The 15,159-nt window shown below is 41.6% G+C and overlaps 1 protein-coding gene across 1 annotated transcript in view; it reads right to left on the bottom strand.

Annotated features, from left to right (window-relative positions):
• Positions 1-1,388: 1,388 nt before the first annotated feature.
• The window catches only part of BACE2 (beta-secretase 2), a 79,204-nt gene continuing 65,433 nt past the window's right edge, over positions 1,389-15,159 (bottom strand). The window contains exon 9 of the mRNA XM_075912127.2: positions 1,389-5,744. Coding sequence (XP_075768242.2) covers positions 5,491-5,744 — 254 coding nt within the window. The 3' untranslated portion in view covers positions 1,389-5,490. The remainder of the gene's footprint in view (positions 5,745-15,159) is intronic.

The raw sequence follows: 15,159 nt of genomic DNA, 5'->3' as shown, positions 1-15,159 counted from the left end.
ATTGTAGGTAGCAGCACACAAGCCCACAAAAACATCTCCCAGATGCATACCAACACAACCTCAATTTTGTTTTTATAAAAGTTAGATTTAAAACTACACTTAAGATAAACAAACATTGAAAAAGAAGGAACATTTACTGCCAAGATGAACTAACTTAACTGTCCCTGCAACAATGTTATAAAAATAATCATGCTACTTTATGTATCCACTACAAAGTTTCATATGATCAGTGTCCATAAAAACCATATCATCCTCCTACAGTCATACATTTGGTAGAGCGGACAATTCTAGCCTTCTTTACAATTACTGTATATACATTCCACAGGGGAAAAATGCTTTACCAATTCCTTGTTTGACAAACAGCATATTGAGGCAATTTTTCCTCATTTCCTTTTTAAATGCTGAGTCTTGAGAGATGTTGAAGGTACTTGGCACTTAGGATAAAGCCCAATGAATCCAAGTAACAAAAATTCAAGTGTCAGACACAGATCTGCCAATAGAGATATGGAATCAGTTTTAAATCAAGGTCTATGGAGCACAATTCAGTTTTCTATATCATTTTGCCCAGCTGTACAAATACGATGGCTGTTCAAAATTTAAGCTTTTAGGTAAAGAAGTTCTTCCAGTTCTGAGAAACAGTTTCTTAAAAAGCCAGACATCTTGCAAAGCCACTGGTTTTAAAAAAACAAAAACAAAAACCAAAAAAACCAAACATCCACACACACAGCTGGGAGGCTATAATTTCAGAAGGAGCAATGACAAATTAGTTGGGCATTTAAATAAAAAAAATCAATTGTGAAGAAAAAGATTTGCAGATGTCACATCTGAAAGATGACACAGGAGTGCCATCTTGTGAGAGAATGTAAGCAGAGCACATTAAATATTTCTAGATAAGTAGGATACTAAAAAAAACCCTAAAAATATGTAGTATTAAAAATTGTATCATGAAGTTTGTCCCTTTTTATCTTGTAGCAGGAACATTCAAGATACCTAGTTAAAATATCTAAAGCATTATTAGTATAACTGTTTTCCCATCTGTCTAAATCATTCAAAAAGTTTCACTTACTGGACTAACATTTTCTGTGTCTGATCTCTGTCCAACGGTGAATAATTTTGAGGGAAAGATGAAGGAAAAATAGCTCATTTCTAAAGTATGAATGTTTAACTTTCTCCTTCACAAAGCAGCGAGCCCTCTGCAGGTTTCAACTTTCAATCACTAAAGTTCTACTCCCACTTCAGAGGTCAAGGTTTATTGAGGGGTTATTATTGAGAATCCTACGTTTGGTCGAAGGAATTTTGAATTTCACTGCACTGGGAACAATGTGGTTGCATACTAAATACTAGTGACCAGAAAGTGAAATATTACATGATTTAAGAGACACACTGAACAAGTTAGAACAATTACTCATTTATTTCAACAAGCAGAAATTTTAAATTTTTACGCAATGCACATTAAAGAACAGTGGAACTTAGAAAGTACAAAAATACCAACTTTTAGAAAACCCAGTTATAATACGTAACAATAATTGGGAACAACATAGTACAGCAGCTGAAGACTAGCTTTACAAATGTAATATCCTCCTTTTAAAGATTTTGGCCCCATCTTCCCTTAATTAACATTCAACTCTGAACCATTAAAATAAAACAGGTATAAAATACTAGAGAAATTTCTCCAGTAAACTGAATTATGACCTTAGGTGAAATTTCCATCGAGATTATCATGTGGCACTGAATGGATTCACTGTAAAAGTTAGAAACTGATACCTGATTTTCTCTTAAATAGCATGACATCTTAAAACATAGATTTGCTCATTTAGGTTTTCTCCTCTAGATGACAGTTTAGAACTCATTCTTATAGTCACTCATGCTTGCTCTTTTGGGCAGTAATGCACACCTCAGATGAGGCATTAGGGTAACATGTTTCAAATGCACAGGAATAAAAAAAATACACCTGTTGCGAGGTTCTTAGGGCTCAGAGAACTTGATAAGACAAAGGAGCTTGATAAGAAAAAGGTGCTTCAACATTCTGCTTACCCATGACCTCTTGGGACCAATCCAACCCATTAAAGTCAGTGGGAATCTTTCCATTGACTGGACTAAGGGTTGGATCGTTACAGCTTGGCAAAGTATTCTGACTCCCTTTTTCCTTTCCCCACTCCTGTAAAATCAGAGTGGACCAAATTACTCAACAAGAAAAGTAGGGGGCTCCAAAGATGGCAAGAAGGGCCTAAAGGAAGTGGCACATCCAGATTTAAGAATCTGTATGGAGTCTGCCATTTGCTACCCATTGATCTACACAAAGGGAAAGCTCAGAACTAGAAAGTTAATGATGGATATATCAGTGCAAAGTAAGTTTAATGTCTATAGCAGAAGATGCAGGCTGTTTAAAAATGTTCAGCTCAGCTTTCATTACAAAATATAAAAAAAGTTTTTAAAATCATTTATCAGTTCTCTTCACTGCCCGACTTGAAATAGGTAGTCCAAAATAGGATTCCTGAAATTGAACATGGAGCAACAGAATGCTTTGCTGCAGCTTGAATTTACTCACATGTCTAATTCATTAGGAAACAGTAAACGTTATTAATGATTAAAGAAGTTGTATGCAATGAATTATGGACTTTTCCACATTTGTCTAGTAAATACATTTAATATTAATTTTGGGGATGCATTGCATCTGAAACTGAGCATTGGAATTGATTGATCTATTACTCCATCATTTGGAGTATATTTGGTTATTGTTCTAAAAAGCATCAAATTGTCTGAAAATAAATATTTATTTTTCCTTAACCTTATTTTTGAAAGCGTGCTTTAATTTCTGAATATCCCTGAAATAAATCAACAAGAGTATCAATACCTTATGGCACTATTTCAAAATTGGAAAAAATCTTCCTGAATAAGAAAGACTAAGATTTTAGTCTATCATTGAGCTTCATCTGTCATAGAAAAATGCTCAAGTGCATTATTTTCTTAATGTGCTGCTGGCTAACAACTGAAACCTGCAAGAGTTCCCATTGCTTTTTCTGTTGCCAGAGCAACAAAGCAATACCCACCTGAGTATCTGCCACTGTAAGTATCAATTTAGTAGCTAAGATGAAGTTTGTGCAGCTAGCAGATGTAACTAACAGCACTTTAACCATAAGAGATTTTTAGTGGCAAAGAATGCCATGAAAACTCACAATGTATTAATGTTTATTTAATTTCTGTTACTGGATTATTGCGTATGTAATTCAAGTACTTCTATTAATGTCTTGACTGATGACATTTAAAATTAAACAAACTGAAGGGTTTTTATACGAAATACAGTGCATTAAAAATAGTTTATTGAACTACTTTGGAGGGAGCTAAATTGTCAATACAAAATATAGCAAGAATTGTATTCAATAATTTGATTCTTAAGATCCTTCTCAGTAATCAGCAAACTAAAGTGAAAATATTTAAGGGCATACAGTCTCCCACCCCTCAAATTAAGAGAGTTCCACTCTCCCCTATACTATTAAGCTAGACTCTGTACACACCCCCACACACACTTTAAAACAAAATGCAAGAATATTAAATATATTTCCCTATTAAACTGAAAAGGTATTGTTTTCAATCACATTCCTATGTACCAAGTCAAATGGGGCTGAATCGAAAAAAAAATTAAACACCATTCTTTCTGAAGCAAAAGCTTTGGGTGAAACTCCAAACAGGAATTTTTTTATGTTTACACTCAATGCTCCACATGCAAATTTGTTTCAACAGTATGAACTTTCAATTATAAAGAAACACAGGGCCTCATTTTCAAAAGTGCTGAGCACCCCAATACTAGGTGAAATCAACAGAAGTTGTGGAGCTTTGTGCTGAGAATCAGGCACAATACACTTTATTCTACTTTTGTGCAAAGAAAAACAAACAGTAAATTTCATCTGAGAGTATGCTATGTAACAAAACTGCCATGATATGTGAAAGAAAAAAAAACTGTTACCCAGCTCGCATGAAGAAACAAAGATAGTGCTTTCCTCGTATGATTTTCATCATCTTCATATTAGAACTGACAAAGGGAAAAATAGTCTTTCATTTTTTAACAAGATAAAAAGAATTTATAGTGATAAATAGCATAGGGGAAATCTATGAAAATAATAATAAAACTAACACATTTTTCTCATTCTTGCTACCCAGATTTTAAAACCTGAAACAAGACACGCACTGAAATTTCCTGTTCCTCATTCCAAGAAAAGCACTTTCAGATGCAAGACTAAAATCTAGCTATATGAAATCTAGCTAAACCCCATAAGAGGCACTTTAAGCCAGGCTGCAAAATGTAGGTGTTTAAAAAAGTGTAATTAACTTAATTTCTGAGCCTAACACTGTTCCTTCTTTCCACTGACTACGCAAGAACTCTAAGGAAACCAAGGTAGAGCTCCTGCAACAATGGCTTACCACTAAGAAAATACTCATCAATATTTGAATACAAGGCCACATTCTAATCTCTGTTAAACTCCAGATTTATACTTGTACAACTGAGATAATACTCTGATCCAAAGTGGTTTTTTAGTGTGCTTTTTAGGTGTACCAGACAGTAGTTTTCAGTCTTACCTAGCATTCCTAACACCATCAATATATTTTTCACTAAGATGGACATGCCAGAGCTGAACTGACATACCTTACCGTGTTTAAGTGGCAAACTATTTTATAAAATGAAGATTAAGCAATGACTATTTGGGAGTCAAGGAAATACATCTTGTGGTTGGAGATTTCTTGTGGTTTAAGGGCAGTTTTGTGTCTGCCAAACATACCAACAATAAGTATCCTTATAAACTAACAGAGGTAGTCTTGTTCTATACTAAGATTGAATAGTTTTGATTTCCCAATTTTCCTCTTCAATCTGTTTAGGAAGGATGGCCTACGAAGGAAAATGCACTCAAATGGACAACAGGAGTTTGGTTTTTTTGGCAAACTAAAATATCTTCTTGGCCTCACTTGTTTCCGTCTGCTATTCACCACTCTTCTTTCCCTCTTCCCTACATTGTGAGCACTATTTCAAAATTAATTGCTGTAAACAGTAAAAAATAATATTTCTTTAATGTGATTAATAAGAAAAATCAATAAAATTAAGGTTTTTTTCTACATTCAAGGCTTGATTAATGTTAGATACTTAATGGTTCTTTTCTTCTTGTGAAGAAGGGATGAGCAACTTTGTTCATCTGATGGAAGAACACAATGTTTAAAAAAAAAAAAAAACCACTGCGAAGAACTTAACGATTCAGCTGTACTATTGAGGAGCAGAACCAGTTAAGGTAGCACTTGAGAATGGTTATAAGGTTTTGGTTCAGAATCAGTGTTAGAAAATAAAGCTTAAAAGTTATGATGCAATATGCCTGGAGCGTATCCAGCACTAGGAACAGTGATTTGAGACTAAAGTATAAGGCCTTGGCTTTCTCTCCATGATTGGAAACTTTATCCTTCATTGTGTTAACAGAATCCAAAGTTACTTGACTTTCATCAAACTCCTCATTTCCATCGATGACGCACTAATGACGACTCATCATTGACTACATCATTATCAGTGTAGCGATGCTGACAGCGAGGTGGAAGAAGCAGTAAGATTATCAAGACAAGGAGGATGATTCCACATAAACTCATGAGAGCATAGGAGATAATCCATAACATCGGTTCATGGAAGGTCACTGTGGAGACACAGTTGCTTGCTATATCTGCTGTTGTGAAAGGGCCTTCAATCTCAGATACTGGAGAGCCACCAACCTCTGAGAAATTACAAAAACAGAAACATTGTGTCAGAAGCCAACACTTAAGGATGGGAAGAGATGACTTTTCTTAGCAAGATTAAAAATAGAAACCTACAACAGTGGCACATTCAAATTGTTCTGTACTTTAGATGTTTGGAATAACTGCAGTAGCTCTGTGTTCTTCACAGTTGATAGATAAATTATACCTCTTATCCAGACTGTTAGGGGAGGGGGGAAGGAAGAAAAAAAAATCAGGAAATGGTTGTGGTAACCCTGCTCCCCACAACCACATTAAGCTGATGTCAACATGGTATGAAAAAACACTGTGCTTTTCTAGCCTTTCTTCCTACTTCTATTTAACAAAGATTAGAAAAGCCCATCACTACCTACCCACAAAAAGGCTGTCTATATACTACATCCCTCTGTCGACAGAGGTAGGTAAATTAGACACTTCGAAATGGCAAATGAAGTGGGGATTTAAATATCCCACGCTTCATTTGCATAATGGCGCTTTTTCGAAAGAGCGCCATTATGTGATTATGCAAATGAAGCATAGGATATTTAAATCCTTACTTCATTTGCCATTTCAAAGCATCTAATTTACATCCCTCTTTCAACAGAGGGAGGTAGTCCAGACAGAGCCAACATATGTGTGTGTGGGGGGGGGGGACGGGGGAGGGAGGTTAAAGTAAAATTAAAAACATAAGTAAAGAGAAAAGGTATAGACATTCTCTTCCCCTTTCACGATGATAAATTCTTATATTAAGGATTTATAGAATTGGGCTCTAAACATAAGGTACTCTTACAGTAATTGGGAAGGAGCTATATATATATATATATATACACACATACACCCCGCTTTTTTTGTGATGGTACTGTCCGGTACACAGTACCGGTACCTCCAGTCAGAGCTCAACAACTTTGCACCTGGAGTACTGGCACCATTTTTTTTTAAATACAAAAAAAGCACTGTGTGCGTGTGTGTGTGTGTGAGATTATATATATATATATATATATATATATATATATATATATATATATATATATATACACACACACACACACACCTCGACAAATTCTGGAAAACCCAACTCGCCAGACAAAAAAAAAAGGGACTCGCCACCCTCCCCCCAAAAAAGTGTTTTTTTAATAGCATAAATTCCTAATAAGAACAGTAATTACTTATAAATATCTTATAAACCTCTACCTTTTCCCTCTGCTGCCATGTCTCCTCCTCTTGCTCCATCAGCTCCCCTGGTGCCTGCTTACCCCCCCCCCCCCCAACCCCTCACCTGCCTCTGCTGTCTTGACTCCTGCCCTTCTCACTGCCCTCAGCCTTCCTCAGACCTGCCCCCTCCACCAGCCCCTCTCTCCCCCGTGCCCACTCCTTCAGTGGACCTAATCTGATCTGATCCTCATCCCTCTTCTAACACCTCCCTCTACACACCTGCCCCTGCCTCTCTCCTCTGGTGCTGGTCCCTCTCCTGCAGGTGTCTGCCCTTCTGCTTTACCCCCAGAATCTCCTGGCACTTGCACCCTCCTGGTGCCTCCCCCTTCCCTTTTTCTGATGCCCACCCTCTGCCAACATTCCCCTCATACCCGTGCTCTCACACGACTTGCTCCATCCTTGCCTTCCTCATGCCCACCCCTTCTTTCTAGCCTTCTCCCAGCACCTCCCCCCTCTAGCCCCCAATGTCCTTACTCTCTCCTCTCCCAACATCACCCTGTTCCCCCCCCTCCCAGACACCTCCCCTCGTGCCCTTTACCTCATTGTCTGCACTTGGCCCCCTGGCATTTGTCTCTCCTGCACCCTGTCCCTTGGTGCCTTCCCCTTTCTTCTTCTTATGATCCCTCCCCCTCAGCACAAGCCCCTTCCCCATATTTTTCCCCTCCCCTCCTCACAGTCCACTCCAGCCCAGCCCCTTGCCCTCCCCCAAGGCCAGCTCTAGGTTTTTTTCTGCCCCAGCAAAACATTTTTGGCCACTCCCCCCTTTTTATGTTGTCTTTTACACATTTGCAATGGGTTTTTTTTTTTGTTTTCATTTGTGTCCCGGCATTTTAGCGCTATAAATAGCAAATAGCATTTTCATTTGTTTTTTTCCATAAAGGTGCTTCAAGTGAACTCCCCCATTCACTCCCTGCTGGGTCATAGCAGCCTTTTCCCTGGCTTGTCCAGCCCCTCCCTATGGACAAGCACCTTTCACTCCCGACCCACAGGGGAAATAGGTTGCAGGGACAGCACCGAGCCAGAGAGGTGCAGGAAACAGTGTGGGGGGGGGGGGGGGTACAGGGGTGGCATGGGGAATGGGAGGCACAGAGCAAGAGGGACGCAGGGTGTGGGATGTGGTGGAGGCATGGGGAATGGGACACGGGGAACGGGGCAGAGGGATCGGGGTCTAGGGGCAGTTCAGGGAACAGGCAGCACAGAGATGGGGGCAGGGATCGGAGGGGAGCAGGGTGCAAGGGTAGTGCAGAGCCAGAGAGTCACAAGGAAGAGGGAGAGCAGGGGGTCCGGGATGCAGGGGCGGCATGAATGGGCAGCACGGAGAAAAAGGGGCGCGAGGCAGGTGCAGCGAGCCGGGTGGTCGGATGGGAGCAGTTTCTCACCAGCAAGGGGGTTGGGGCCATGGCAGGACTGGAGCCGGCGGGGTGGGTCCTGGTTGCGCTGCAGCTAGCTCCCGGGGCTACGCAGCCAGCTGAGAGCTGCTGCGGCCCTTTAAAATCAGCGGGGCCCTGTCATGCCAGCATCCTGGCATCTGCTGCCATCCCGCCTCTGGCCCCACTTCCTTGCGCTGGAGCTGCACACAGGCAGCCCGGCGCCGAGAATCACTGCGCTTCCCCCGTCCCGGTGGCGCTCTGCTCCTCCGCCTGGCTGGTGGATCGGATGGGGCCACGTCGGCCGCAGTGCAGGCTTTGGCCAGCCCGTCACAACCACCCACCGGGCCAGTCTGCCCCTGCACTCACCAGCTGACAAAATCTACCCACCGCGGGCGAGTGCATTTGTCGAGCCCTGTGTATATGTACATGTATGTCTGAATACAGGTCCAGTATCAGTGAGAAATGGAATAGCCATGTAGAGTAAGCTTTACAAGAAAAATCAACATTTCATTTAGCACGAATAAGTACTGAAACCCCATTGCCCTCATCCGCACATGGTACAGCGGGATGGAATGTACATCAAGCACATAACTTTTAAAGAAGAAAAAAAAAAACCCACAACCACCCACGGTACACTGACCAATACCTGCTTCCTTAGAGACAGTGCAGAATGCATTGTGAAAGATTTTTGCCCCTGAAAATTGTGCCACAAAATGATTTTTTAAATTTAATAAAGGCTGAAGGGGAAAAAAAAAATCATTGAAAGTGGTAGACTATATTGGCCAGCTCGGTGCAAATTCCCCCCAAATCCTCAGGATTAGCCCGAGGACATCATGGAACTTAAAGAGTTGATTAGAATTTATATGGCTGAATTCTGCTTGAGAGGTTGCAGTAACAAGTAAAAAAGGTACAAAGACCAAAGCTAACACAATGATTTGAATTTCCAATAGCCTCAGTGCTATCTGATGGTTGCATCATCTTACCAGTGACAGGAGGAGACAACATCACACTCTAGAACTGGTAGGCACTGTACTACCAGAATGATTCCCAAGGATGCTAATCACCTTGAATTCTTTAGGAAAAAAAACCCCTAAACTGCAGAACTACCTATTTATCGTTAGTTGGCAGATTCATTTGTAGATGTCACAGCAGAGATGGTCTTGAGGAAGAATTGTAAGTGAATGCTTATCGATTAATTATGTCAGTTATACGCAGCAAAGCCACCTTCCTGGGAGCTGGGCAGAAAAGGTTTCTGCAGTATAAAGCTAAGCACAGGTAACCATGTGATTTTCAGCAATTAAACAGTTAGGGTATGTCTAGACTACAGGGTTTTGTCGACAGAAGTTTTGTCGACAGCTACTGTCGACAAAGAACGTCTAGACTACATTCAGTTCTGTCAACAAAGCAAGCTGCTTTGTCGACAAAACCCTGTAGTCTAGACACAACCCTACATGCAATAACACCTTCTGTCGACAGAAGGCGTTATGCCTCGTAAAATGAGGTTTACCAGCGTCGACAAAACTGCTGAGTTCTGTCAACGTTATGTTGACAGAACTCAGCGGTAGTGTAGACGCAGGTATAGTTTTGTCGACAAAAGTCCACTTTTGTCAACAAAACTCTGTAGTCTAGACACACTCCTACTCTATTACATGATTTTTAACATTCCTTGTGTTGTGAAAGAAGTCATGAAAGACAGAATTTCCTGACTAGTTCATAGTGCCATTTGTTATGTAAAAAGCAGAACAGGTGCACTGCACTGGGAAAGAAGACACACAGTGTGTTTCATAACTGAGGGGCTGTAGATTTTGAAGGGTGAATATTTTCTAGTTGAGAGGTTTTGAAACTGTGGTCCATGGGCCAGCCCCATTCAAGTGGTCAGGAGCAGTTTCCTCTAAGGTGTGAGCCTGCTTGGCTGCACATCAAAAATGAAGGGCTACATACCTAATTAGTGGAGCTACATAGGCATGGGCTCCAGTAATTAGGTGCCTAGACCCTAGGGAAAGAGCACATGTAAGTTGAGGTGATGGCAGTGGAGGAACAGAAGGTAGGTTGGGGAGCAGTGAGATGAGAAGAGGGACTGGGGGAATTTGGGGACATGTATAGGTGCAGCAGCCAAAGAAAGATTATTTTCTCCAGTTCCAGGCCTACAGCTGCTGGGGAGAGACATGGCCCTCCTTCCAAATCTCAGCTCAGAAGCTGCTATGGCAGGAGTTGGGGAAGCATGAGCCTCTCCCTTCCCCCACCCCTCATTCCCAACCCTAGCTCAGCATCTACTGCAGAAAGGAAGAGACATTTGGAAAGATCATTAAGGCTATGTCTACACTGCAGATTTCTGGCGCAAGAACTGCTTGAGCCAGAGTTCTTGCGCAAGAGCACGTCCACACTGCCATGTGCTTTTGTGCAAGAGTGTCCATGGCAGTGTGGATGCTCTCTTGTGCAAGAAAACTCCAATGGCCATTTTAGCCATAGGAGTTTCTGGCGCAAGAAACCCCTGTTCCCGTCCACCCTGCCTTCTTGCACAATAGCTCTTGCACAAAAAGGATTATTCCTCGTGGGGAGAGGAATAACTCTTGGGCAAACAGCCCTCCTTCTGATGATCTACTGTCAACTTTCTTGTGCAAGAATGGGCTTGTAGTGTGGAAGCTCTGCAAGTTTTTGTGCAAGAACAGTTGTTCTTGCGCAAGAAGCCTGCAGTGTAGACATAGCCTACATGTTCCCCTGATTCTTCCAGCTATTTTCAAATGGTCCATGAAAAAAAAAGTTTGAGAGCTAACAATTATGACCACTATTGCACTTCAACAAAGTTAGGGTACCAAAATCGAGCCAGAATTCCATTCTAGGTACAATTTGTTGAAATTGTAAGTCAGTATGTTTTGCCATTGCCGTCAATGGGGTAAAAATTTGACTTCTGGGTAGTGCTCCTTTTTAAACATACATCCACGAATAATTTGAAAGATTTATAGTGAGACCGAGCAAATTTCAGCACACATTTATTTCAACGGTTTGTATTTTTAAATGTTGGAAGTTTCTGATAATTATTTTTAGATAAAAGTAATGACTGGAAAAATTATGGGGATAGTAAAGATGACTAATTACTATATCATTTCTATATTTGGCCACGAGCATTTCTCAGAAGAGACAGACTGATTTAGTTCAGAAAACGATCCATCAGCAATATGGTCAAATTAGTTTTATTTTATTTTTAAAATACTGCTATTTTATGCTTTTCTCTCTCAACCTTGGTCTACACTAGGAGTCATGTCAAAATAACCCCCCTTATTTCAAAATAAGCGGAGTGTCCACACTATCAACCCCATTATGTCAAAATACAGTAAAACTCCAGTTGTCCGGCATCCAGTGGTCTGACACTCCTGCTAATCCGGAACCACCTGGAACCCGGAAGTGCTCCAGGCAGCTGGACAATTGAAGCTGCCCTGACCTGGGCTTCCCTGAGTCAGCTGCTGGTCAGTTTCAGCAGTGGCTAACTCCGGGAAGCCTGGGGCAGAGCAGCTGGGGTGCTGCCGGGTTGGTCCCGCAGCACCGCCCTCCCACCCCACCCCTTCCGATAGTCCATCATATCCAATAATCCGGCACCCCCTGGGTCCTAAAGGTGCCGGATTATCGGAAGTTTACTGTAATGGGTTGGTTATTTCAAAATCTTTACTCCTGCTTTCCTCAGGGAATAATGCTTATTTCGAAAGTTACTTCAAAACAGCGGTAGCAACGCTACTGCTATTTTGAAATAACTACACACCAGATTAATTCAAAGTAGTTACTCCCCAGTGATTCCTGGGGCTCTAATGCGTCCACAATAATGGTGCCTGCCTCAGACTAATTTTAAGGCTCCCCCAGAGTGGGGGCATGCTATTTTAATTTTGTTATTTCAGGAGTTATTTCGAATTTAGTTATTTCAAAATAATTTCCTAGTGTAAACATGCTCTTAAAGTATGTCTCCACTACCAGTAGATCGATGCTGCAGCGATTGACCCACTGTGTGTAAATTTAGTTGATCTAGAGAAGACACAGCAAATATGCTCCCACGGACTCTGGTGCTCCAACGGAACAAGATGTGGAAGTTTCTCCAGAGTTTCTCACGTTGACCTCGTGCAGTGTACATACTGCAGTAAGTTGATCTAAGCTACATTGACTAACAGGGTTCAAAAAAAGAGCTAGATAGATTCATGCAGGTTAGGTCCATCAATAGCTAATAACAGGGCTTGACAAATAATACAATCTACTCGCCTGTGGCGAGTAGATTGCAATGCAGAAGAGCCGGGTTCGGGCGATCTGCGCATGCACAGATCGCCGGACAGAGCAACTGGCGAGCGGGGCTCACCATGGTTCGGCAAGCCCTGGCTATTAGCCAGAATGGGTAGGAATGGTGTGCCTAGCCTCTGTTGTGTTCCCTCCCTCTGGGGCATCTGGTATTGGCCGCTGTCAGCAGACAGGATACTGGGCTGAATGGACTGTTGTTCTGATCCAGTATGGCTGTTCTTATGCTTAGCTACATTATTCATGTAGCTGGAATTGCATAACTTAAGTCAACTTTAGCACATAGTGATAGACCAAGTTTCATACTATTAACATATTTCTTCCATAATTAATTCACAGCTTTACATGCTTAAAACAAAAACTTGAAAAGGAAGAATGTTATTACAAGTAGGAGGTATGGTTAAATAAAAGTTTCATTGCTTAAAAATCAAGAAGTCGTATGATCAGAACATCTAGTCCCGAGTGAGAATTTAGCACTACTCCAAAACCCTTTCTTTTTATTTTGCAGACACACTGACAGGCTGCAGAGGCTTGAATGAAGCAGCAACAGTTTATGAACCTTCTTCAACCCCCACTCCAGCTTGGGAGTTTTTTGGCCAATTTTTCCCAACAGTTTTAGTAGGCTGGGGAGAGTATATCACCTGAGGATTTTTCAAAATTCTTATAAAGACTGTCTTCTTCAGTATACGCCTTCAAAATAACACGGAGGTGGATTTGAAATTAGAACTGGGTGAAACATGTTTTGAAGCTTCCCTTAAATTAAGCTCAAAAGTTCAAAGGCTTTTGGACTTCTCTTCTTGCAATAATCAACAGCTTTCCCCAGCCCTCTATCAGATTTGCCTCAGGGGTGGGAGGAGCTGAAGTTTGAGGAAAGACATGTGTTGGAGAAATCGAAGGAGTAAGCGACCAAGAAGGGTATGAAGATTTGGGGACTCTGTATAATTTGTGAATTTTTTCCACCAGAATGGTGCAGAAACGGAGACAGAGAAATAAAATCTATTTTTCCCCTTCCCCCGCCGCACACGAGATCTGTGTATTTATTATGCACTTAAAGAGCAATAGCTGTGAGGAGTCCTGTGGCACCTTATAGACTAACTGAAGTGTTGGAGCATAAGCTATTGCTTATGCTCCAACACTTCAGTTAGTCTATAAGGTGCCACAGGACTCCTCGCCGCTTTTGCAGATTCAGACTAACACGGCTACCCCTCTGATACTTAAAGAGCAATGGCGTTATAATCCTATACAAAATCTGTATGGGTGTGTTTTTTGTTAATCTGTCACCTAAAAGCACCTGCTGGAATTCTGGGAGAGGGTGCATTTAAGATATAGCGAAGCCTGAGCAGTCATCCCTAGTCCCAGGAACTAGGCAGTTGTACCACAGGATCTATGCTCTCCGGAAAAATCAGCACTCCAGTAGCATGCCAAGGTGGAGCAGTGCCTGGACTAAGTTCCAGAGGCTTAAATCACATACGATCCTGCAGCTGCATGGAGAAGATGTTTGAATAGCACATCCTGGAGAACTTGGAGATGAGTGAGCAAGAAGGGTCACCACAGATAAGCTAATTCTTATCTCTACCAAAGAGATCACCACCTCAAAAGAAGTTGTGGTTCAGTTCAACGGCTGGTTTTGGTCCAATTCTTAATTTTTGTTAATTAGATTTTAGTCCCTATTTAAAAGGCCACAAAAGCAACAAATTCAAAGTTCAAATCCATGTTCTAATCATTAACTACTTATCCAGTTGCAGCATAAAATCAGCGACAAGAAACTATGTTTTCAATGAGCTCTCAAAAGTGAGGACATGTAATCAGCAAATCAGTTTATTTTAAGCCTGTGAATAGACTTAAGAGTCCCACCTAAAACACAGTAATAGAACTGCTATGGAAGTTTGGACCCTGTAAGAAGCCAGTTATGCTGTTTAATTTCTGCATACCATGCTGACTGTTTACCAGGCAGTGTCATGGTTTTCTGGTGAAAAGTTATTTTACCAGACTTCTTGTATATCCATAATATGGGAGCTGTCAAGAAGTGAATTCAGAAAAACGTGTGTATCTGTGAATCACTGCATCAGCACAATAGCCTGTATTAGACAGTGGCTTACATCAATGGTTCCCAACCACTGGTCCATGGACTGATGCCAGGCTGCACCCATGCTGGCTGCTCTGGCACTGGGGCCAGGGTATGCCCCAGGTGTGTGCCAGGAACTGCTGGAGCTGAAGCTAGCTGTTCGTGGTGGCTCTGGGGGCTGGGGTACACTGCAGCTGGCTTCAGCTCTGGCAGCTACTTGGACTGCTAGATGTCTGTGTTCTCTGAAAGAAGGGGAGAGGAGTGCGGGGGCAGTGGCTGGAGCAGGGAAGACCTACGCTGCCTGCCAGCCCTCAGCATGTGGGGTGGCCCTGGAAAGGCAGAGCCCAGCTCCTAGTGAGTTGGGGTTTGGGTGCGCACACACACACACACACACACACACACACACACACACACACACACACACACAATTCTTTTTTGTTTAGTGTTGTAGATATCTGCAAACTCTGATCTTGATTTTTTTTGCAAATATGCAAATGA

This window comes from Pelodiscus sinensis, chromosome 1 (assembly GCF_052426305.1).
Source record: "Pelodiscus sinensis isolate ZL-2025 chromosome 1, ASM5242630v1, whole genome shotgun sequence".
In the NCBI taxonomy this organism is placed as follows: Eukaryota; Metazoa; Chordata; order Testudines; family Trionychidae; genus Pelodiscus; species Pelodiscus sinensis.
Note: the sequence above shows the minus strand (reverse complement) of the source record. Positions and strands in the feature narration are given on the sequence as shown.